Source organism: Triplophysa rosa, linkage group LG23 (assembly GCF_024868665.1).
Source record: "Triplophysa rosa linkage group LG23, Trosa_1v2, whole genome shotgun sequence".
Classification (NCBI taxonomy): Eukaryota; Metazoa; Chordata; class Actinopteri; order Cypriniformes; family Nemacheilidae; genus Triplophysa; species Triplophysa rosa.
The window spans coordinates 15,638,202-15,664,630 of NC_079912.1; the positions used below are offsets into that span (position 1 = coordinate 15,638,202).

Genomic DNA, 26,429 nt, shown 5'->3' on the forward strand with positions numbered 1-26,429 from the left:
TAGGCCTACATATATATTCGTCTCGGTGACCCTTGAGGGCGACACTTCCTTCAGGAAACTCAGATCTTATGTCTGACACCTGTGCTGCCAGCAATCAAGTCAAGCAATAGAAGAATCTAAAAAATAGCTCCTGGCAAGCCTTGACATTACAACTCCGTGAGGTAAAAGGTCAGAGCAAGCAGAATCCAGTATGCCTCAGGGTAATGTCCAAACGTCTTTGATACATCCCACGCAAAGTCCTTTGAGTGGAAAAGTAATCAAGAACTTTTAGAGAGTGTTCTTAACAACATCTCACTCTAAACCGACAGATTCTTACAAATGTTGCATAAGATGAAAAAGATTGAAATAAAATAAAACATAACGGAATTTCATAGTAACATAATTAGAATGATGAAAAATAATTATTTGTATTTCATAAGATCAGTTACCATAAAAAATGAAAAATGTTGCTCTCGTAATACTATCTAAGACAAGATTAGTGTTTTCCGATGTTTTTTTATTTTTAAATATTGTCAGCTAAATTATCTTAAATACATAACACATTCTATATAGTTCCCAGAACTAATATGTAAGCGGAAGTCTATCCTTAATAAAAAAATTCACACTTCTCTCCAGCGGAGCATGTGTGAGGCTCTCACCAGCGGCAGAGGGAGGTTGGCTGTTGGCAGAGAGGTGTGATTTCCTTGCCAATCTCCCTCGTTCCCTCCGCCCTCTGATGGGAATATGGAGCTCACTACAAGTAATTAAATCAGACGCCATTCAGCTGCATAACTGCCTACATTACAAGAATGACAGTGAAAAGGCAACATCAAAAGAATCACATTGTCAATCTGTAATTGGTTTGGATTTAATTTAGCTTTCATGTAAAGTATTACTGACTGGTCTGTGGCAAACATCTTCAGGCATTATCTATAACACAATCACTAATTCTGCAATATCGCACAAGATATCGTGTGCTGAGAAATTAGACTAAAAATGGAAAATATCAACCGAACAGATAAACTCTGATGAACTCACTGGCTTTATCGTGCAGTCTGGACATGCATGAGTGTTTTCTTTACTCAAATTGTGTTTAGCCGAGACAGGCTGTGAAAGCGATCCTTCATTTAATGCTGGCAGACAGAGGTAGGAAGTGAGAATGCTGGGGCTGAATGTAGACTGAGGTTGGTTTTAACTGTCCCTTATCAGATAGCACTACAGAACACATTTATCAAGAAGCAAAAACAGGTCTAGGAAGGAATGGATGCAGATTGTGGACATACAGTAGTCCCTTTTTTCCAACACAACTGGTCCTCTATCAAGGGATCTGTGTTTCTTTTGTGTTACAATTAAAATACCGGTCAGACGTTATCAAGGTACAAAATAAATACAAGTTATTACCCTCTATCTACAATAAAACAAACCCCTAACAAATATTCGGTAACGCTTTAGATTACAGCCCATAATGTAATGCATAATTAAACAGAATTTACAGCGTAATTAATTGTAACAATAATGTACCTCTACCATAGATATATGTAGGTAAAGGGGCACAATATACAAAGTTTGGGTAATAAAGAAGTCCGGAAATAAAAAAAAAATATTTATACTCTATTTTATAACTAAGGGGTACTATTTTAATATTACGTGGACCTGCAGTATGCTATACAACTATCTTAAGGTACTGTGGATATTAATTAAGTATGGGGTTCTAATTTTATTATTGTAGCAAACATGAAATAAGGGGAAATTATCGATTCAGTTTTTGCGCAAGCAAAACAGCACGAACGACAGTCTGTCGACTGTAAATTTGACAGAGTTTTGACTTTAGGATTCATTTTTATTTGATTGATTTTAGGATTGTTGGTCACAAATAATTGCTTTTAATTATGAGTTATTAGTTATTTTGATGAGTTTTAATGTGTAAAATGTGCGAAATCAATGTTGATCTTTTTAAACTACAATCAAGTATTTCAAGAGCAGTTTGATTCGGATGTTCATATGGCATGCAGTTCCCTCGTAAATATTTTTTTTCATTTTCCTTACTCTTACCCCTTTATTCCCCAAACTTTGCGTATCGTTTCCCTTTATCTACAGATATGTACTGTAGAGCTACATTATTGTTACAATTAGTTATGCTGTAAATCCGGTTCAATTATGCGATACATTGCTGGCCGTAATCTAAAGCGTTACCAAATCTTCTGCTGTCGAGTGACAATCATCTCATTAATGACAAAAAAAATCTATTCTACCGACCTGCATAATCTACAGATAAAGTAAAAAGCCCCCCCTGGGAAAATAAATCTCCTTATCAGACTATCAAACAAACACACTAAAATAAATGAAAGTCAAACGAACGTTTGTTTTTGCTTAAGTATTTATTCTTGTGCTGAGCTAAATGCACCATACGAGTCTCCTGAGTGTCTGCTAGTAAATCTAAAATGAAATAAATCATCTAAATCATACAGCTATTATCTAAAAAGAACTTTGTGGAGGTAATTCCGGAAATTAAGATCAATTTTTAATTGCGTAAATTTTTGTTGATAACCTGAAAAATGTGACGGCAAACACAGACAGATTAAAACCAAGTCACCCATAAAATATTTCAGAGCACACAGACAGAAAGAAGGTGAGCTCAAACTGTGTCGTTTGTTGCTTTCCGTGTTACAGCTTGTTTTACTGTTGTTTTCTAACAGCTCTGCAGTCACTCCCCAGTGATTGAGCGCACAAAACTATTCAGCACATCTACGACACAGAGCGCTTGTGGTTTTGTGATCATCTAAATGTATCTAAAGAAATCAATAGTCCTGATGTGCAAATGTGAAGAACATCAAACGGGATAGAATGAGACGAAAGCTTCAGAGGTTTCCCTGATAACGTAAAAAGAGCGAACAGACAGACAGGCAGCATCCTAACTCTCATGGAACCTCATACGTGACCGATTTGGAAAACTCAACAAAAGCAGCAACGCAAAACACACAAAGGGACTTGACAAGCAATTGGTTTTAATAGGGCTTGAAGCTGGCTAAACTGAACAATGTCCTCACATCAAAGCATGCCTTAAAATGCAGCCTCCGTATGCTAAAGATAACGAAAGACAGACACAAAGCAGCATTATTTTGAAAGCTCTTGTTCGCTCGCTTTCGTAAACTTATCTTTCGTAATTCTTATCATTCAGACTGGATTCCATTTAGACACATCTTAAGTTTTCATCATTGCATTCATCAACCCCACACTTTTGCCTTCACTCTTTTTCTCCCTCTCTTGTCTCCCAGGGCTGATTACTTCCCAGGTTGGATGTCATTCATCCCCTTAGCTGTCGGGTGTGGGCCAAACTACTTTCAGCTCTGTGTCAGCTCTGAGGGACCAATGTTCTGAGGTTGTGACCGTGGTTAACTGGCTGTCCTTTTCTCCCACCCTGGTACAGCACACGTTGACCCCATGAGTCAGGCCCTCTCCGACCCTGCCCACCCTCCGGGATCCACTGGCCAGGAGGAGAATATTAAGACTTATTTTTCAGATTGCATCAGACTGTTGCTGTCAAGTACATCAAGACTGCCCACATTAGCGTATAAACTATGTGCAATGTCCTGACATTGGATATTGTAATGGCGCTGCTGATATAATGTTTTACCTGTTTACAATTCAACGCAGCACTGAATAATATTTAATCACAACAAAATATTGTTTTATGTGGAACTTTGATTTTAAGTATGCAAGGTACAGCTCACACCAAGCAACCCTGGGGGGGGGGGATGATGGACAGTTTCAAATCCACTGGACCCAAAGCCATCTGCTCAAGACTCCAAAAACAAACATTTTGATGATTCGCGCAATCCCAAGACACGCACACACAAAAACAAACACATTCAAATAAAATTCCAACGCACTAATTGATGACAAAAACAGAAAATAAATAAAGTAAAGGCATGTGAGTTTGTGACAGCTGTCAACAGCATTATTGAGCGAGTTTCTAATTATCATGCAGGGGGCGATTCACGGCCGAAAGGGAGCGATTGAAGATGTTTTGGTGCTGCCAGTCAGAGACATATCTGCCTTCAAAAATGATCCACTGAATATTCAGTAGTTTTAGCTCACTGAGTCAACAATATGCTTAGGGTTGTTTCATAATAAAAGCTTCAAAAGCATTAGATGTAAGTTAATGAGCGCTGGTGTTTTTTCTGACCCCCTTTGATAGAGGTAGCATGTCTATGCATTTTCATTAGAGCTCATTCATTTGAATGCCATGTAACAGGAGAGATACGGAAAGCCTTTTGAATTATGCATTGGGATATTGACAAATTCTGACGGGCGAACAAACATTAATGATTGGAATTCATCAGATGAACTAATTTCTTAATTTACATTACTTCATACTTAGCACTGACTAACTACATATTTTTTTAATCAAAACATGATTAAAATATAAAACAAAATAAATTCCCAATTTAACAAAATATTGTAATCAGTTCACCTCAAACCTGATCTTAAAAACACTAAACACTACAATTATCCACGCACTGAATCATCCACTCTATATGAAAGAGTATACAGAACAATGCCTATGCTCTATCAATTTCAAAACTTCTAAAAGTAAATTAAGTTCAAATTAAATGAAATATTTGGAGGATAGTTCACCCAAACAATTCTAGAGTCATTCCAAACCAGTATGACTTACTTTCTTCTGTAGAACACAAAAGAAGATATTTTGAGGAATGTTGGTGCCAAACAGAGGGGCTCCATTGACTTCCAATGTATGGACACAAAACCACAGAGACATTTCTCAAAATATGTTATATACAGTCATATACCGGTTTTGAATGACATTCAAATGCAAATACAAAAATGGTCATTTTTTGGGTGAACTATCCCTTTAAGTCTTCATTAAAGACTAAAAATAGGTTATGCTGTACATAACGTATAAGTAATTTCTGTACTAAAAAGAGTTTACACTAAATAATCATGGCAGAAGACACGGCTAGCATTCCAAATTGCCAGTTTAAAAAGTAGACAGCGAAACAACTTTGGACGGAGAGAATTCCGTAAAAAGGCATGTCGACTGGGTTGAAGAGAGGCTTATGCTGTGTTCTTATCTATGAGCAGAATAAACCTCGACGCCGTGACACATGGCACGCTGGCACACACCTCTGCTTTCATCCATTCTCTGAAAGCAGAACAGAGTTCAAAAGCATTACCAGAATTCACTGGCAGTTTAAAGGCCCGTTACAGATCTTCGGCACTCGCATAGGCATTTTAAATAGGTTTGCAGCCGAGAAAAACCTGTGTTCTGACATGACACCCAAGGTACGGTGCTATTAATTGGTAGAAGGCCATGACAAAGTGTCTAGGCTGACATGACACAGAAATTCACTGAATCATCCAAGCTTGACGCAAGAATCAGAACAGCAACGTTTATAATATGATGATAGTTTAAGTAAAAACTACACTGACAGCTTTAGGCAATCATAATGGTTTGTGCACTCAAGGGTCACTCTAGAGGAAATGTTTGAGGGAAAATACATTAGGAGGACTAATTAGGATTATTAGCTGGGTGTAATTTGCTCGAGAGGGAATAAAACAAATTGCTGAGGCGTTTCTAAGCTAAATCGAAAATGAATACAAAATTAACGACATGATGAATAGAGGGATTTTACAACTGTTGACTTGAAGAGGGCCTGGTGTCACCACCAAACCGCCTAATGAGCGGAGAATGCCCGCAGGGTCCAGACATATCCTGTCAGTTGCTGTAAATGCTGACCTGTGATTTTCATGCAGCCATCTTTTTCTATTCATATTCTCTAAGGTGCACTGGCCAACATGGGTTATCATCAAATTAAAATATCTGTGTGGCTAAATGTTTCGCTCTTGAAACCCCAAGTAAAGTCTAAAAATCTGTTTGTGAGATAACAAGCATCAGTTTGATTTCAACCATTCATTTCACAATCTTTGACATGGCCAACATTAAATATATCAAAGTCATATTTTCACAGAAAATGATTTGCATTATGTATGATTATTTTATGTAAATCACAAAAAATGACTTTAGCCAGGTCACAGACTGGGTCACATTGACGTTAAATGCATTTAACATATTTAAAGGCTGGAAAATATTAAAGAAAAAAACTGTTTGGCAGATGATAATTCTGACATGCGTTCTTTTTCTAAACATCAGTTCTCAATACGGATTTACATTCACAACAACTCTTCCTCGTGCATGCAAGCGTTTGCTCATCTCGATCCAAGGCTGCTTCGCCGTGAATGTGTGCAGGGCGAAACAAAAGGAGCTCTGAGAAAAGACCCTAATGAGATTTCCACAAATTCCAGCATACATCAGAGAAAATAGCCCGGTAGTATGGCGGCTGTCGTTTTGAGCTATGAAGTTTGGTGGGGAGGGTGAGAATGAACACATTAAACACCATTAAACAGCCCCTTAACATGCCCCGAGATGAGCCGTTACTCCCAGAGCAACATCTGAGGCACAATGTGTGTCACTAAATCACTTCATTTCTATTCTCTAATGTGCAGTGAGAGGATACGCGATACATTTTAAACCCGGCCTTTTGAAACAACGACCCCCAGAAGTTAAAAGAGTTTCTCCTTACGATGTCTTCTCTCATCACAAAGACGCATCTCCCCTTGGAATGCACGTGGATGGCCACTAAAAACACGGAATAATCCTTTTCGTTTCCTCTGTGAAATAATTAAAATACAGAAAGCTCACAACAAAGGTGATGCTTTTATAAAGCCGTGTAAATTAGGTCAAGCGAGATGAGATAGAGGTAAAGGAACGTTGAAAAAAGGTAAAGGTAAAATCAGCACCTTTATCAATCGAGGAAAAACTGGGCAGACTTTCAAAGCACCATGATCTAAAATGAATTCTTTACACATAAAATTAATACTTGTAGATAAACTTCTTCACCGATCACTTAACCTTGAACACAGGATTATGAGACATAAGGACACATCTGTGATGCCCTCAAAAGAAAACCAAATGAAAGCATTTCAGTAGACACAATGTAAACAATGACAGGCTCCTTGATGCCTTTCTATCTGCGTATTCTGCCTGCAAAGACAGGATTTTATTTGTTTTAGGACACTGCCGACCGGCCCGGCTCCAGATATGAGATGAAAGGTGGGCCAAGTGATTTTCCAGGTGGGCAGGGGGGACTACAGTATATACTGTATATATGTTTTGCCCCAAACTATTTACTATAAACAAACTATTTACTAAAAAACTATTTAGCTTTTGAATTATTCTTACGTCCAGTAATAATATTGTATAACATTTTTATTTTTACATTCTTATGTATATACATATTTTTTTTACATTTACATTTAATTTTCATTTTACAATTGAGTAACTTTTGATAAAGTAAATTTGATGAAAACATAAAAGAGCTATTCATATCACTATAATATTCACAGCATTAACTTTCTGCTCATTTTAGAGAATTCTGTTACAAACTCATCCATGTCCAGTCCATGTGTTAATGCTTTTTCCTGAGCTAGCATTGTTTGGTGGAATGGTGTCAAAACCATCACCCCTCAGGTAAACCGCTTGATGTAATGGGTGGAATAATTATTCATGTGTGATTTGGGGTTCAGGTCGAGAAATAATAGCCAAGACTATTTCGACTCACCTCAGCTGATACGAAGCTACTTTTACACGGACCTGTGCTTATTTGTGTTCAAGCTCTGTCTGAAGAGCTGGTTTCTAATTGCAGCGCGCTTTGCAGCATTGAGCATTGTAGCCAATCGCGTGCAACTGATGGACAGCTATAGTGAGGACTCCACAGTCTTATCACAATTTAAATAAACGTTTTAGCTCATCATACTCCTGGTCCTTTCTGCATTAAGCTTTATTTAGCCTTGATGGCAGCCTAGCCTTTAGCGGCTTCGGTATCATTTTACAGAAAAAGGTAAGGGAAACTTGTTAATATCACATGAACAATATAGGCTATTTTAATAAATTTTGCATAAATCAAAACACATTTCATAAATCACTAATCAAATATAGAATAGCTACTATTAGCTAACAATAATTTAGTGGATTCACTCTTGTTTGTCTCTCCCGAAACTCTGTCATATTTAGTTACTACATGTTTAAAAATGCATTACCCAGGAATTCATAATATTTTGTTACTCGTTGCGTGTGAAAATAAATGGTTCTACATCATGTAGATGTGATGCGGGTGCGGTTCGGGTCGCAGCATTTTGTCAAACGGGTAGGTTCGGGTATGGAATTAAAATAGTGCTGCTGTCGGATGTCGGGTGTTCTTTTAAATACTGCGGGTGCGCGTTTATCAAACAGGACCCGTGCTGGACTCTGATGCAGAGTCGCTGAGAGAGAGAGTCGCGCCAAGTCCGTTCACTGCAATGGAACAGTTTTTGGAGTTTTGGAGCTGGGCCTGCTGCCGATGCTGTCGTTCTGAAAAGAGAGGACTTGAGGAGAGGTTTAAATGCCAGACATTTGCTGGCTGCCTGCGGGACAAAGACTTGCAGACACTGCAGTCCATCCACCAAGACTCAATTTGCAGATTGAAGAGTAGCAATAAAGAGCTAACAATCTCACTACAGACAGCACTTCTGTAACTTCTCACTAACACAACCATTTCTCTTCCTCTCTCTCCAAAGAAACTGTAATTTGCCCATTGTTTTTTAATCAGGGCCTCACTAATTAAATGAAAGCTCCGGGGCCATTCCTAATTTGGTCCTGGGACAGTCTCATTTGTGCAGTAAATACAGATTTATATCAAAATTAGTGTTCGAGAGTCGTGTTTTGTCCCTAATTAAAGAATAACATCTTTTCTGAAATGGACTATTCCTCACGAATTGGATAGAGATTATAATATATATTAAAATGTATTTGCAGAACTGATACAATACCATTTAAAGGGGTCATATGGCATGAATATGTGTCTTTCTGTGTCTTTGGTGTGTCATAAGTTGCCCATGCATGTATTAAACTCATAAAATTGCAAAAAATTAAAGTGTCGGAACAAAAGATGCATTCTATATAAAAACAAAAGTGCTCACCCAGACCTGCCAGAAACGCCTCGTATAACCACACCCCCACAAATCTACGTCAGTTCGTGGTATGATTTGACTAAGACCGCCCAAATGTATACGCAAGTAAGGTGGGCGTACCTGTCAGTACAATTGCTTTGGAACCTGATGTTCCAAATATGGTAAGAGGCGTTACATTTCCCTCACATGCTTGCAGTATTCGACCAATCACTACGCACTGGTTAACTGACCAATCATAGCACACCTCGCTTTTCAGAGCGATGAGCTTCGTAAAAAATCTGCGCGTTTCAGAGAGGCGGGGCAAAGAGGAGATACAAACATTCACGGTATGTGGAAAATACAGCGTTTTTTAACCTTAAATTGTGTATACACATTACATTACATCTAAACAAACGATAATATTCGTTTTAGCCCTGTCATATGACCCCTTTAAAAGTGCCATGTATTCGATTGCTTTGCGTTGTGACTACGGACATCACTTTTTGTTAAATCTCTTTACCCATAAGCCGGTGGCATCGGAAATATGATAATAAGTCAATTTACAATTTTAAATGACACAATTCATATACTCTATACAATTTAACCATTGCAGAAAATACAAATAAATGCAATTGCACACGAATAAAAATGTCGATTGTTTATTAAAAAAGTTCATTATGCAGTCCACTGTAGGCTACTAGCATCTCTAAAGCACATTAGCAATTAATCTGAAAAGCAAATGTCATTCTGCACAAATGTCCAGGGAAATATTTAGCATCTGATTCCCAGTTCTAATTGCATTGTTATTGATTTAGAGTTTTCTCAGCACCGCCTGGGACAGACGTAACAGATCATTGCATTTTTGAACTGTCAGTCACCAAGATGAGGTGACCTGTCTAGGGGCCAGTGAAGACAGACACAGGCTCTCTCTCTTTCTTTCTGTCTTCACACAGCTCTCAGAAAGAGAGATCCAGCCCTCGAGGCCTGCAAAGAACCTCCTCAGCCCTTTTCTCATTGCGCGCTATCCGTTGAAAAGACAGCTTTTCCCTTTTCTTTTCTTGAAAATGAATAGTCCTATTAATCCATCCTCTACTGACCCTTCTGAAAAAAAAAAGAAAACGAGAGAGATGGCCTAAATCGTGTGTGTGTAGAGTTTTTTAATCAATCCGTTATACCTCGGTCAGGAAACGTTGCCATTTAAGGCAATCAATTTTGCCCTTCCTTTACCCAGCTGTTTCTGTCTGTCTGCAATTAGTAAATGGCTTGGTTTTGACATCTTGAAAGTGTGCACATTTGGTAATCTTCCCATTCCTTCACACACACACACCGAGCAGGGATTGGGACCGAGGCTGTGTCTGGAGGTGCATGCATGGGAGGGTTGGACCGACGGTCTAGTTTTGTAAACTCCAAGTGTGCCAGCGCAATAACCAGCTAGTCTTCGTAGTAATTTAGCAATGCCAAATCTGTGGCCTTGTATTATAAACAGAATTCAAACCAGTGGGTAAAACATTACTGGTGTCTTCAGTCCAGTTCAGACATTATTCTTAGGCCGTGTTCAGACTTGACCTTCTGGTCACGAGTCCGACTCTCTAACCATTAGGCCACGACTGCCTCAAAGAGCATCTTCGCAATAACTAATCACATATTTAAAAACAACAATACTAATTTCTCGCTAGAAATGCAATAAGAAGTTGTTGAAAGTGAAATTTAAACGTACATTAATACAAAACTATGCTCCAACGGGCGTTTCGTCCGCCATTTTATTTTTTTGAGCTTGAGCCTCCTCGACCAATCACGTTCCTCCCATGTTGCTATGGAAATGACAGGTCTCTGTCATTGGTTAGCTATGAAAAAGGAGCTTGACGTAGGGCGTTTTTTTCAGAAAAGTTGAACTTTTTTCCAAACCTCAAAAGACACTCTGAGCTGCAGAAAAAGACACCCGGCGTTAGAATCTGTTTTTATCACACAACCTCGGGTAAAGTTTCAGAAAAAATTAACTGATAGTCCCATAGAAACTGTATCCCAATTAAATAGAAATTTATGAGATTGTTGTATATTTCCTATAACATTTCTCTTCGTTTTATTTATCACATTTGATGCACAACATGGTGTGCATTCATCATGGATTTTGACCTTTTTGACTACTCCTTGGGTGAAATAACAGTTGGTTCAAGTGCCTCCTGCAAGCATCGAGTTGACGTAAAAAGAGAATGAAATCAATTAAGAAAGCCTGATTCCGTAAACTGCCTAGAATTGCGACTGTAGTAACAGCATCAGATATGAACCTACTGTATATTCATGATATACAGTATATAATGTTAGAACTGTATAATGCAAATTACCAAATTTAATTCAAATCACATAATTTTGTCTCAATCACATGAAATGTCAGACGCAGTGGCTCTAACAGCATTTAGAAAATGCGTCAGTTTTTTTGTTGCAGTGTATGTGTGATCCATTGCTGGGTCTTATTCAATAATTTCCAATTGTACCTTCAAATTTTCTGAGGCCAAACAGATTGTGAAAGTCGCCATGACTGCACAGACAACGAGAGCGTAATGATGCTAGTAACACAGAGAATGAGACAGACAACAAATACAGAAGGAATGTGTGACAGAGGGAGAAAGAAAGAGAGAGGGCTAAAGATCTGTAGCCCAAAGGCAGAGACAGCAATTAAAAGTAAATGGATCCCAGGGCCCCTTTCAGAAGGCTACTACAGAATTCGGCCTATTCTTAGAAGCCGTCCTCAGAGAAGGTTTGAGCTGAGAATTTTCCATGCGTGATGAACTGTGGAAAAACCAACAAAAGCCCCATTACCAGGAGAGGGATTTAGCCTCGTCTTGCATTATAGAGAAAGAGAGAAAAGAAGCCCTTAGTCAAATGGAATACATTAAGGAAAATTCCCTGTGTCATAGAAATAAGAACTGGAAGCAAAATGACGGTGCTCTCAAAACCAAGAGCTCCAGTGGGACATATTCACAAAGCAAATTACAGACGAAATGATTTTTCAATATTCTGCTGCGGAGTTTGATGGTGACTCAGAAATGCTGCCATTAGTTTAAGGTTATAATTTGAGTTGAACAGCATCAGAATAAATGTTTATGTGAAAACTGTCATAGGTGCTAGCACACAACCTTTACAGGAGAAAGATAAGATGCCACAATATCCGTATGTGCATTTGGCATGCAGGTTCTTTATTGTATAAAATAATAGGACTTTCCACTGGCTGGTTCTCTTCATTCTGCCCATTTTTGAAGGTACAAATAACTGATGAAAAGTTGTCAGTGTGCATTATGGGACAGGCAGCGTGTAGGAAATACTTTCTTATCTTTTTGTAGCAGCTGAATGCACTTAATCCATTTCCTGATCAAGTTTAGATAAAACAGGAAGCATCTCCTATGAAAAAAATGCATCTTTCAGTTACTGCAAATGAAGCCCTGAATGCACAGCTGGACCAATAACACCAACAGACGCCTGTTTCACACATACTTCGTTTGCAGTCTGCTGTTGATACGCGGCTTCTGTGTGCCACAAATTCGACAATTGTCACGTGATTAGCACTTTGTGCAGAGAAGCTTCCCCCTCACACACAATATAAAACACCGTGTTAAAAACATACTTTTACGTCGAATTTTGATTAGTTCTTTGCAACTCCTGGTGTTTAGCTTTTCTCACAATAAAAGTAATAGTTTACTGAAATTACACGCACTTACAGTGAATTAATTACATTTTCATGTCAATTCGTGTGGTTTTGAGCACGATCCATGTGTTACTGAAAACACACCTGTTCCGAATGTACCTGACAGTCTACTTTCTAACTTAAAAAAAAATGTGTCTGTCTGTTTCTTTCTTGTTGTTCTTTCTTCTCATTTTTCCCTTGGCTCAGCCATCATCCTACTTGTAAACATGGTTTGGTAATCTACAACAATTGTTTCTAGCTCACTGACAAAATGTTACATGCATTTTTTTCTCATTTGTAAGTCACTTTGGATAAAAGCATCTGCTAAATGAATAAATGTAAATGTTATCACTTTAATTCAGTGCATGCAATATAGACTCAATGCGTAAACGGTCTTGCACTGCATCACACCGCTCCTGCAACAGATGGACGGCAACACATCCGTGTGTTGTGTAAATGCTCTAACGTATAAACGTGGGCACAAAAAAAACTGTTGGAGGTAAAAAAATAAAAACAGGTAAACGGCTAACAGATTTTTGTGTGCTCAACCTAGGCCAAACGGTCAGCCATCCTCCTCGGCACAAGCTTTTTTACTAATTTTACATTACAACGTTTCAGTCAGATTCCACACTCTAAAACTTTGCTGTAATTTCGCAGCAGGTTTGCCAGTAACTTACTGTAGATTTAATGTACAATTTCTTTTTTAAGCACAAACTTACCTAGTTTATATATTTTTCTTTCATAAAACAAGACAAATATCTTGGGTCACTTTTCTTGCTATGTAAATGTATCGTAATTTAAGAAGTTTTAAATATTTTTACAGAAAACAAGAGAAAAATGCTTAGGAAGAATGTACATTTTTGCAGTGTTGCTGTGCTAATGCCATAGTCTCTTCTTGCTCATTTTGAATCTCAAAAGTCAAAGTAATTGAAAACAGTACTAATTGGAATCTATATTAAGTAGTAATTAAATCTACAGTAAGTTACTGGCAAACCTGCTGCAAAAACAGCAAAGTTTTACAGTGCAGCTTTTCTCTTATATGGTCTTCTCCAGAATTCCTCTCTTTTTATTCCACTTCTCTTCTCTATAACAGGCACAGAGAAGGGTCACACAGACAAACAGTCATTCTGCAGAGCCCTTGGAGCAGACAGAGGTTAAGTGACCTGCTCAAAGCACACAGCTGCGGCGGGAGAGCCATCAGCACGATTTGAACCCAGCTGTTGCCATTCATGATGCAAAGCATTTTGAATGCATGTTTCCACAAAAAAAAACACCAAATAGCTGATATATAAAGTTTACAGACAAGCTGGGATTCTATCCAAGTGGTCGCTGGTAGTAGAGGTCTGCGCGGGACCGCCCGCTAAATTTCATTCTGCACTCACCCGCTCCTGCTGAAAATTCACTCGTGTTCACCCGCTATCTGCTTAGAATGATTTTCGTCCCGACCCGACGGATCCCGCCAGATCTCACATTTAAGATCTCACATTTAAATTTCTCCATAACAAATATAAAATACGCTATACAAAAACATATCAGTTATTTTTTATCGTCTTGTCAATATACAACATTGTTCTTACATTTTAATGTCAATACAGTAGACAAAATGTCACAGAAAAAAATCTATTAAATACAAAGTCTTTCACTCAAACTATAAGCAAAATATGAATTAACGAAACCCGTTGGCTTATATAGCTATATACTGTATATATAGCTAGCGCTCGTGCAAAATGAAATCACTTTTTTTTAACCGAACTATTTAACATCCATACAAGAAATGTCCTGATGACCGTCTCCCCTCTAAAAAACACGAACGCTCTCTCTCTCTTCTCTAAGGTGCACTCGGCGACCTGCCCGCACTGTCTGGGGGCTGCTGACGTGTGCAAATTAAACTTAAAACGGAGTAAAAACTGGTCCACACGTGCAGCACATGCATAACACAGTCCTAAGATCAGGCTCTACATGTGGTCAGTTAGAAGGATGTCGGGAGTGGGCACCCGTCCAAAGACCCGCTCCCGTCTGACCGCTACCATCTTTTATCCCCAAAATTTAATCCCACGCCGCAAGAATCCGTATCGGGTCCCGCGATAGATCTCTAATTGGTAGTGATATAAGTGAGTCTTAACGTCTTGCACAAAATGGCGATGAGTGTCTAAAATGAACTAACTCAACTGCTAAACAAAACTCTAAGATCATGAATATGATATGTTGCTCAAACTGTGCTAATTTTTAAAACTGTGAAAAGCTAAACTGTTAAAGCATTCTCTTAGAGACTTTGAATGTCACACAGCCATGCGTTACATTTTTATTCTACCGACTGAACGTAGTGGTGCCGGGGTGAGATTGATAATTCCATTTGATTTGCTCAGTTCAAAACTGCTGGACTGTGATATGGAGCAGGCGCTTTTGTAAGTCCCCGCAGCCGCCTTTGATTTCTATCAGCTCTTCGGCTCGACTAAACCAAAAACAAATAAATATATCAATCATGTGGCAGAACCCCTCAGATGTTTAACAGCTCTATTGAAAAAGTAATTAGTTTTTCAATAGTGTTAAAATGCAAACATTTGCCTCGGTCCATTCATGAAAAGTCAGCACTTTTAAAAAGCTGCTTTGTGGCTGGTTTTGTGCAATCTCTCAGCATGAATTCAGCATGAATAAACTATTTGATTAAAGTCGAATGTCACCATTTGTCTGTAACTACACTGTATTGGCAGGAGCATTTTCCCCTCGGCTTTCATGGAGACGCACATTTAAATATGAGAGGAGGCATATTGTAGCTGACAACACACTCAAATCTCACTGAAATGTCAATGCTAAGCCACTTGAGGAATGGCACCATTGTGAGAGGAGGCTGATGAGCCAAAATGTCTTCCATCACTCCCTGAGCTCTGCAATATCATACAGAAATACGCAGGGAAAGGTCAGAATTATATATCAAAACACAAATAAAGCGGTGTCATTTACAGAATAATGAAAGTATGAGCAATGCCGCAATGGGACGGTCTTCAGCTTAAAGCCATTATGATTTTTACAAACAATCAATTTCCTTTAGCACCTGTTCAGTTGTTCAATTTTGTACCTGTTGGAGAAACAACTCTATCACTAAGAAAAGCCATTGCTTTTTGCCACTTTTAGAAATTTAAAAACGATTGAAAATTAATTCCACCCCAACCGATAACTGTGGACAAATATCCAAAACTTGATTACCCTAAAGTGGAAAGATTGAGAAGCATTTTAACAAAAATAGATGTAGTGGCTGGGATGTACAACTGAGAGACTGAAGGTAGTGGTGGCCAGATTATGGCATATGACAATTCAAGCAAATTTTTGGCAGCCGGTGTAGGGATCTGAGCAGAGGCGTAACATGTAAGACCTTGCAGAGGTTAAATACGAGGGCAGCTTTTTGGATACTCATCGCAGGTGCAGGTGAGATGGCCAAGAGCTTGAGGTGATGGGCAGTCATTTATTATGAAATGTCAGAGAGGCATGCAGAGATCTTCCATGTAGAAAAGAGAAAAATGATCTTTTTGTCATTGATTGTCATTGATTGTCCAATATCAATAATAAAGCCCAAAACATCTGGTTCCTATACTTTAGAGGGGGTGTAAAAGAGAGGGCAGTGGGGGCAAGGGGTTATTATGTCTTGTTGGACACTGAAGGTGTAGAGTGTCAAGTTTTTTCCAAAAGAACATCACCACCCGTGGCAGAATAAGAGCGTTTCACAAATGGAATTGTCCAGTGCTTCAGATGGCTGAGTTAAGCAAGTGGCTCTGTCCAGTCGCTCTGTCCAGCCTGCAGCGGGTTCACTGTCTGCTCGCGGTGGCTCTTATAATCAGTGGAAACAGCCCAGCAGAGTCAGAGAGGAAGAGAGGGAGAGAGGGAGAGAGAAGCCCATGGCCAGCAGAAATCAATTACAGAGGATTGAGCTCTTGTATAATGTACACTAATGGCAACAGCCGGAAATAAAAGAATGATTACAGACATCATAAAAACTGTTATTGGCATTATCAGTATATCTCAGTATATGTATGCTGCCAATTCATGGCTAACAGCTCAGGAATTGATCGCACTGAAAGAAAACCAAGCCGGTTTCGAGGCTGGTCAAGAGCAATTTATGTTGCCCTACAATTGGGGGGCATAATAACACGGCGATAAGGAAAACGATTGTATTCAACTCGTAAATCAGGCTCGTTTGGCTCAACAACCAACTATATTCCCATCATAACCACCATGGGAAGACTGTACATCTATAGGGTGATTTCAAAGCCAGGAATGTAAACCACGGTTACCACACTCTAATGCTGTCTGTTAGTCACCTGCTATAGCAATTCCAACACACTGGTAAGCTGGGGTGAAATTATGTGAAGTCTTCGCTCTAGACCCTTGGGAAACAAGAAAGCATAACCGTATTGTGACAGTGACCCTCCAAAATGGATAACAGCCCTTGCGGTAACCTTGGGAATCTATCAAAGAGAGTCAGCATTTTCAAAAGTGCCTCCCAGATATGGCTCTGAATAATGTATCCTATGAATAAAACACATTAACGACAAAACATACTGAATAATTCACTTTTCACCGCCCGCACGCCAGATATTAGGTCCTCTGTCACTCAGAGGACTCTCATTGGCCTGTCCCCATCCATTTCCTATTTTGAATCCTCAAATACTGTAAGCAACCCGTCTTTCTTTCTGCAAAACTGTTGTACTTGGGAAACAGTCTTTGAATAACACACACGTTGATATCCATGAAAGGAATTTCTCACAATGCAGGCAAGCTCTGAGTTTCAAAAGAACACTGCGTAAAAGTAAAAATACCACTTTTATCATTTAACACTTCACTGCTTATAAAAGGCCTGCTCCTCTTTCTGTCTTCTCCTATCTCCCTTCCTCCTCCTAACAATTGTTTTTTATCCAGTTTCAATGCTAATTACAGACACCACTTCACAAACATGAAGACTTACATCAAAGCCGAAGTAAGATAATTAATGAGCACATAAACTACAACAGTCAAAGACCCAGCGCATGAACTGACCACTTACACATAAACTAGATTTTAAATCCTTATTAGCAGTTAATACAGTGGCATAAATCTTGCAGACGGGTCAGATGTGATGTTTAATTTTATCAGGTGCTTGTGAGCACTTCGTCCCCTTGGCTGTAAAGTAAACAGCATCCCACAAGCAAAAAACTATAAAAAATTGGGATTATGAATACATTTTAATACATTTCGTACACACTTTAAAAAATGAATGTGTGGGGAACATATGATTTGTAAAATATATTACAATATAAAATAAAATCGATAAAATATAATAAAATACATACCACTGCTGTCCTTCTGAAACATTGTATCTACATATTTTGCGATTTTTATCTTTCTGCCATAAGTCATTATTAGTCGCCCACACAAATATCTGACCAATAAAAAGTATTAAAAAAGTGCCTGTCAACTCGGTACTTAATCATTTAAAAAGTACAGTGTTTCTTCCACTTCCTGAAAAACTGTGAATTTAGACATCTAAGATTTCCGAAAGACAGCGGTGATATAACTGCATTGTGAAGAGATGAAGAAACTAAAAGAGACAGGAATAAATGGGAGTAAATATCGATTGCATCAATATGATTCAGTCACTCACCAGGGCGCAGTAGGTCTCTGGTGGGTCTCCGCAGGTGATGTTGGGGGGATCGAGGGTTACTTTTAGGTACTTGGTCATGTCTGCTGCTTCTGGTTGACAGGCCATGTAATACCAGGTCGGGCCCTCGTCCGTGTACCCATGAGACTTGCACAAGTCGTAGTGTCCCCAGGTTGTGGGATAGTGTTGCGTGGCCTGACACACTGTCAGCCATGACGCTTGCAGTGTCAACAGGAGCGGCAAATGCATGGCTGCTTCCTTTAGGTGGGCCGCACTTCAAATAGATTATTCACTGTAGTGTAAAGTATCCGTCCGCTCCTTTCCTCTCAAAGACGTCAGGTATAGCAAAAGAGAGAGGCGAAGAAGAGGATGCAGGCCTGCTTTATAAAATAATCCAATTTTTATTGAGTGTGGGCCAGAGGGGGTGTGGTCGCATGCCAGCTTCCTGTTGGTGAGGTTGGCAGGGCTGAGAGCAAACCGAAATGCTTCTATCTCCACCTCTGGTTTTTATTGTCTCCGTTGGGCAGAGGCAAGGGTGTCGGCAAAGATAAGAGAAGACGAAGCGATCGGTTGAACTGAAGACAGAGCAGGGCTTCTGACACACTGACGAATCACCTTTCTGTCTGGATGTTGACTGACAGCTGTCTCAGCTTTGCTTTCTGTCAGTCATCCTCTGTTGCAGCCTGGCATCCGCACTCTGCACAGAAAAAAGAAGAGAGGTGATGGTGAATATCAGCTAGGGGATAGTGTTTGACAGCAAGGGGAAATTTGCGCTCCAACTTTTCTATGGTGGTGCCAGTCAGGTGTCTGGTGTGCCTCAAAGAGAAATATCCGATATCTAAAAGGCCATCAAAGAAAACTCAATCCATGCATCCACTCCTGACATTACCCATAATCCCCTGTGGCTCCTTTCTCTTCCACCACACCTAAGATCACAAACAATTTCTTTTGATTCTAAATATAAGACAGATACCGACATATGGCACAAAATGAAATTACAGAATATAAAGAGGTCAGAATTCAGACCACAAAGCTGATGATTGCTTGGTAGCCGTTTGTGAAGAAATTGATGAAATCGTGAATAGGAAAAGCCACAGGGTTACTCTCACAAAAGTTACTATAGAAACATGCTATCTGCTGCTCGGCACCATGTTAAAGTCAGTCTGGAGCCCATAAGACAGGCCAGTAAACTGCTCGTGTAGCGAGATTAAATATAATGTGCTACACCTCTCTTGAACAACATGAAATACTTTTCCTTGTCATTATGAAAAGCTCACCATCTAAATATTTCACAGCAAGCATTGCACACAAAAACCACAAACACCTCATGCTTTCTAAACGGAATTTACGGTATACATCGATACTTGAAAAACAGGGATGACTTGCGGAAAAAACTGCCTTTTAAGTGAAATCAATGCGATGGTGAGTGATATCTTTCATTGACTTTACAATGGTTGAATCTTTAGCTTTTAGTAGAGCTGGGTTGAAGTTTAAATTAAAGATGGATTCCTATGATGACAAGTGCACTTAAGGCCTTCATCTGAGTTATCTTCATTCTCATGATCTTATTGTCCTGCATACAGATCTCATCCGAGCTTTCACTCAGTCTCAATGGTCTGGTGATTTCACTGAATCTCTTAAAACACAAAACCTGAAAAAAAATCAAAAAGTTCTGCCCTTATGTGCTGCTTCAGAATAATATAAAAAAAGAGCGAAATGCTATTATATAGAGATAAAAACTGTACTTGTGAGATCTGTGCTTGTTGTTTAAGCTTGCTTTTAGGCTTCTTAAAAAAAAACATCTTTAAGAATGAATCTTGTTGGCTCATGAATTTCTTGCTTTGTTTTTAATAGACACTATTAAAGTACATTTATGTTTTACGTACATGATCTGCTGTGCTTTGACATCATGACATCTGCGGATTTACTTTTTTCTTGTCTGTTTAAAATGTTGTTTATCAGGAAAGGTGTACAGTATGAATTATGAAGATCTTTCAATCACCTTTTCTCTTTTTAACACATATTTGAAGCCAAATGCAACGTGTCAGATTCAATCTGCTCGCAATTCTTTGGCTGTCCAGTAAAAGAAATCGATACAGAGCTGTTAGAGTCGCCTATGCACGTTTGGCAAAATCACAGTTTCTGCACTGCACAGCTCCAAAACGATGAGAGAGCAAAGGTTGCCAGTTCCCCCTGATGGAGGCTGGCAGGGGGATAATTGACGACGACTTACCAAATGCTCTGAACGCAGGGGCCAGGAGCATTTTAGTGCTTGTTAATCAGTCTGTCCAGTCAATACAGCTGCTGACCCCACACTCGTTCCGTCACAAGCCCCACAGTGATCAATTAACCTTGTGTTCCCCAAAAGAGGCGGGGCGGCAAGTGAGATTACAGCGCAGCCTCACAGCGGACCAGCCTCAGACAAGAGCTCTGTGCATGAGCTCTGCTCTTCCGAGAAGAATCTAGTGGGTTAAAGATAATTTGCACAATTGCTGTCACTGTAAAATTACCAAACAGGGAGTTGAGTGGGGTTGTGTGTAATAGAGCATAATTCCCAATTGGGAGAACACGGAGCATGAAATCACAGTCAGATTGTTGAGTAAATAATGGGGTTTTTGGTGCCAACGGAATACAGAATTTTTAATTTCATTAATTGCTGACAACAAAGCTGTATTTAAACTTTAATAAATATAAAACATCCAATACAGACTATTCTTCCATTCTAATTATTTTCCACCGCATTGGCTTAGACATTTAACCTGTGGATTAATCTAAATGAATACTGGAAGCACTGGTAAAAGTCAGTTTTTTTTAAGAAACTTGTAAATTAAAGTATGACCATGTCCTATTAAAACTCATCACTTCCATCACAATGACCATTATCCAGGATATGGATGGATGGTCTGATTAGATCCTCTAGATTAAATAAGGACAGAGGGAGGAGAGAGAAAGACATTTTGGACAAAAAAGACATTTTAGACAAAAGGAGTGGGAAAATCTCTTAACGGTTGTTATGTTGAAGGAGGAGAAAATGAGGGGCAATAAAATGAAACAAACTACCTTCTGACATCTGTGGAATAATGCACAGAGTATACAGAACTACAAGACTTCACCAGACGGGTCCAGTAAAAGAGCAACCAAAGAGAGACGGATACACTGAGAGAGAGCGAAAGACTGAGGGACAAGGCTGGTGTAATGGGCCATTAGAGAAACAGGGAGGATAAATGTCTAGGGCACATTAAAGATCACACATGCCCGCTTGTTATCACTTTATGATCCACATACGAGTCCCCTTAATTATTCTGCTCTGCCTCTGGTGAGGGAAGGGTGGCTGGCACACAGCGTGGGATGTATTCTAATAGAAAAAAAGCGATTTGAGGCAGGTCACCTTCTATAACATCTATCATTTTTAACATGAGCCCCTGATGAGAGGATTCACAAATAATTCCACCATAACAGGGCATGTACCTTATAAATACAGTCATAAAGCGTTGTGTACTTGGGACGTGTACATCTCAAAAGTAAAAGAAATAGTAATCATGTAAGTTATATGTTTGTTAAATTCAAGTTATTATTTTTGCCCCAGGGTGGGCTCACTGACACTATCCATCCACATGGCAAATACCTATCACCCACAAACATTTTGATACACACATGAAGGTGTTTATGTAGTTTTGGACAACAGATTGAGCTAAACGTTTTTTTATTTTTATTTTATTAAAAAAATTACAGGTTCTACATGACCTTGACAGAACCAGGATGAACTCGAATCATCTGTTTTCCGTTCGATCTCATCCCCAGGGCCATTGAAGCATGCCTGCACATCTAAAACTCTAAAAAAAGCATAGTGGACTGCTCATACACTTAGACACCAGACTTGCCAGAGCAGAGACTTGCCAGATGTCAAATTGTTTTGCTTTATTAGACATCAGATTCCATAATGCAAATCTCTCTCTCCAAAACCCTCCATTCCATTACCACATTTCTCTGTCTGTCATTTGTGTCTCGGCCGGTGATGATATAAAGGGAGGTGTGGCGCTCGATGAGATCTGTGCTATTGCAGCATCTTGGGATGTCTGCACCCACCTGCACAGGATCAGTGATTCTAACATAAACAGTCTGCCAATAGGACAGGTCTCATAAATAAACATTCAGTGCAGCAGGGAGTGAACATGTTTTCCCTAAACATGACAGCCCAACATACACCCACAGAGTCTGATGATCTCTGCTCTAATCCAGACTTATCCACTGCAGAACTATATCCACTTTGGTGTGCGATCTTTTTTTTACCTTAATGTGTGGCAATCGTGAATAAAAAGCATCATCACGGTGTGATTCATGTGATTCAGCCTGTCAGCAGACTGCAAAATCAAAGCGCGGGTTTGTCTGCACTCCATGAGTGCCACTGAACCTGGTAGACCTCCTATCCCATAATGCAATCTGATGGTTGTCAGCAGACAGGTCCCTGGCCTCAGAAGAAAAGAATCTCCCTGAGCGCAGCCGCTAAACCAAGCTTGACTTCTCTCTCTCCTTCTCTTTATTCTCTGTTCCTCGCTCCTTCTTTCACTTCCTTCCTGTCTCGTCAAAATGTTCTGTCACTTTCTGTTCATGTGTGAAGGCACAGGCTGCTTGACAGGGCGACTCTCGGCTCCAGCAATGGCATTTGTGTCGTGCAGCTTGGCTTCAGGGGTCTCCACACACAAAAGCCCCTATAAGAAGACTGTTGTTGTCACAGACCCTTCTCCCTAATTCCCAAACACTCAAGACAACACCCTCCACTGCCAGACACACACTTTGCTGTGACATCGGAACATGCTATGCATTATTAAATATACTTTTCCTAAAAGGCTGCTGTAGCACACAGTTTTCTTTGCGATATGTCAGGCTGCTCAAAATATCACACTGGAGAACGAAGCTTGAAATCATTATCTTGAGATCTTGAGAATCATTTTGCATTGAACTATAGTCATTCAAGCAGTTCAAGTGCTTGTTTTTTTTCCGTGTACTTACATTATCGCTACTCCTAGATCTGCTGTCAATATGACACAAATTCTGATGATAACTGAAACTTAATTTCCTCGTTCACAATAAGATCAGTTCACTGACTAAATGCACATTTAACATAAACTACTCATATGCAACATCTACTCTTACGCCATTGTTATTAGACAGATAACGTAAGTCAATGTTTAATTTGTATAGATTCAATCAGTTTTGAAGAAAAACTTAATTTGAAGATTTTATACGGTTTGCCCTTGGACCCTTAGAGAGCAAGTCTAGAAACAAGAAACTCCATAAAATGATAGTAATAAATAATTAAACCGTTGGTAATTTAATTTAGCTTTTCAATTGAGGTTTTAAAGCAATTCATTTTGATCACAAGGTAGCATGTAATACATTTCTACAAAATACATTTAATTTACTTAAAATTAATAATACATTTCAATCTGATTTTTAATCAAATGCATCAAAATGTGTCGTTGAAACATAAGAATGACAATGAATTGACGACAAGTTTAGATTAACAATTCAGCTGGTGTTGGTACTATATTGCTACTTTGTGTGTTCATTCACTCTATGACTTGACTGAACTATTCTAAGCTTCTTTCTATTTCGCAAAGTGGTTTACTGTGACCGATTAAAACAAATTAGGGCATATCAGGTAAGAGTTGACCGTGCGTGAACGCAACTCGCACATAAAACAATAAAACGTAATACCGCCACAAGGGGGCGCTTGCATTCACATTCTGTAATAGACAAGCGCTACACCGCTTGACCGCTTTTCACTGTCCAAGGTGCTGAAACCCTTTTCCCGCATACATTTTCTAGTTTTATATAGGCTAACAAATATAACCTATGTAGGTTATCGATTCAAATATCCAAGAGTAGACAATAATTCACACACTGTTGTTAACCAATTTAAATCAAGACTCAGAAAGTTCAACATGCACCGAAACCACAGCACTAGACCCCACAAGTAAATTATTAACTCATTTGCGGTCGCACAGCAGCTCAAATATTCACACAAACCGGCTGAAACGTAGAACACAAACGGAATACTCACGTTGTTGAGATTCGCTTTCGATGTGAGCGGTCCCGCGGAGGGCTGCGTGTTCAACAAGTTCATGAATGACCATTCAGCATCCTCTTAAAGACGCCTGTGTTAATCTTAACGTGATGAGTTCGGGAAAAAAACGAAACCCCCCACCTCCACCCGAACTAAACGGGCTGACTAAACACAGCGACTGGAAAGGCGTCTGTCAATCTTTCCTCAAATCGCGTGCCACATCCCTCAAGCGCGAGACGTATAACGAAGCGAGAATCTCTGAGGCAAACTTTGAATGGAAAAACGACAGATGATTATCAAAAGAGCCTTTTCAGCACTGACAAAAGGAGTGCGAATTCCATTTCTCGGTGTCCCAAATAGTACAAACTCACAAATCCCACAATATCTTTCTCCATCGTCTTTTCTTTTGCGAGTGATACGACGATCACCTCAGAAGCAAAAACCGTCCTCAATAAACTTTGAATAGCTGAGTGTCCGTCACTCCTATAGCGGCTGTTTTCAACCGCCCTATATCCAAAATAACCAAGAGCCTCCTCGCTTGATGGCGGAGATAAGAAAAACAGTTATTTTGTGATATTTTCACTCTTTCCTCGTCGTTTCGATCGAGTCAGTCGAGCGGGACACGAACGACACCAATTAGCCCAGAATCAGATGAGCGTCCACGATTCCCCCTCGTGCGCATTCCGTCACGCGCTTATACCGCGAGCGTTAGGCGGGAAATGATGGCTGGGGAAGATTGCGCACTTGGACACTCCACGCACACTCTGCTTTTACACATCCACTCAACCCTCACTGTTTTCTACTCATCCTCTCCCTCTCTTTCTTTCTCACGGCAGTTTTAAACTCAGATGGGACTTCAGCAAAGGGTTAAACGGGACAGAAAATACAGCCTCCTTTTTCTTGTAGTTTGACAAATATAAGTCTCCTAACAACATACTAAATAGGGTATGCCATCCGCAGGGTCCTAAAGGTAGCATGCATTTTTATTAAAATACATAGATATTAAGCAAAAACGTCCTATTTATCTGTTTATGGTGTCTGGGCACAAGAAAAGTATACACCCATTACATTATTTGGGATAAAATCATGATCACTCACACAGCTGCTATTTCCTGTAAACGAATAAAAGATGTAATATCACATAATTGCTTTGCATTACTATTCTTAAAGTCAATTTAATTTATTTATGAATTACTGTATACTAACTTTCCGAAACAATGCCATTAAGGTCTAAGAACACATTAATAAGTGTGCAGAAGTGTGAACATGTGAACAGCCCTGTGCAGGGAATACAGAAAAGAGAGACAGAGAGGGACCTTACTAAGAAAATAAATGCCATAAAAAATATATTTGCTTTATCACAGTTCAGAAATAAATATTCTGGCATAAATACAACCAATGGCTCCATTTCTAGAACTGAAGAGAAAATGTTATAAAGGCGATGGATTTTGGCTATGAATGAAGCTGGGGTAGTCTTTAGAATAAATCAAAGCAGGAAAAGTATTAAAGTGCATATTCTAAGATAAAATGAAATAATAAGACTTTATCTCCACTGCCTGGATGCTCTATACAGTGACATGGTACGTTATCCCGTTCAGGCTGATGTGCCAATCTAAGAACTGGTGTAAAAAGTTGTTTTTCTTTTTTTTTCACAAAGAACAGCAAATATACATGTTCTTGGCAATCTACACACATGATTAGCTAATAGCAATCCAAAGACAACATTTATAAAATGAATGACTTATCAGTTTTGGGTGAAATGTTGCAACACATTAGAAACATTAGTGAGCACTGAATGCTAGCTATGTAAAATAGCTAGTGATAACTACTTGTCTATTAAAGAGAGGAATTCAAAGCTTGATCATTTATGTAACTTCTGTCAGAAAGCCTTTTATAGAGTTACCAATGACATCACATTATTTTCCAATGTCCTGACATATACAAGGTAGTTGTGCTTCTCCTTTCAGCACATGGGAAACGTGTTAAAACATATTATAAAAATAAATTACAATCTCACAAAAGAGTTTCACACCGGCCAGGTCCACTGAAACAGGCAGGTTTTCGTAAAT

At 39.2% G+C, this 26,429-nt stretch overlaps 1 protein-coding gene across 8 annotated transcripts in view; it reads right to left on the reverse strand.

The window, feature by feature from the left end:
* The window catches only part of ntng1a (netrin g1a), a 102,272-nt gene that overhangs the window by 75,356 nt on the left and 487 nt on the right, over positions 1 to 26,429 (reverse strand). For 2 of the 8 annotated variants that reach the window (XM_057322383.1, XM_057322381.1), the window contains exons 1-2: positions 24,358 to 25,198; positions 18,297 to 18,990 (exon numbers count right to left, since the gene is read on the reverse strand). In XM_057322383.1, coding sequence (XP_057178366.1) covers positions 18,297 to 18,542 — 246 coding nt within the window. In that variant the 5' untranslated portion in view covers positions 18,543 to 18,990; positions 24,358 to 25,198. Of the gene's footprint in view, positions 1 to 18,296; positions 18,991 to 24,357; positions 25,203 to 26,429 lie in introns of those variants that run through there. The other 6 variants (XM_057322387.1, XM_057322379.1, XM_057322384.1 and 3 more) reach the window with 6 other exon arrangements.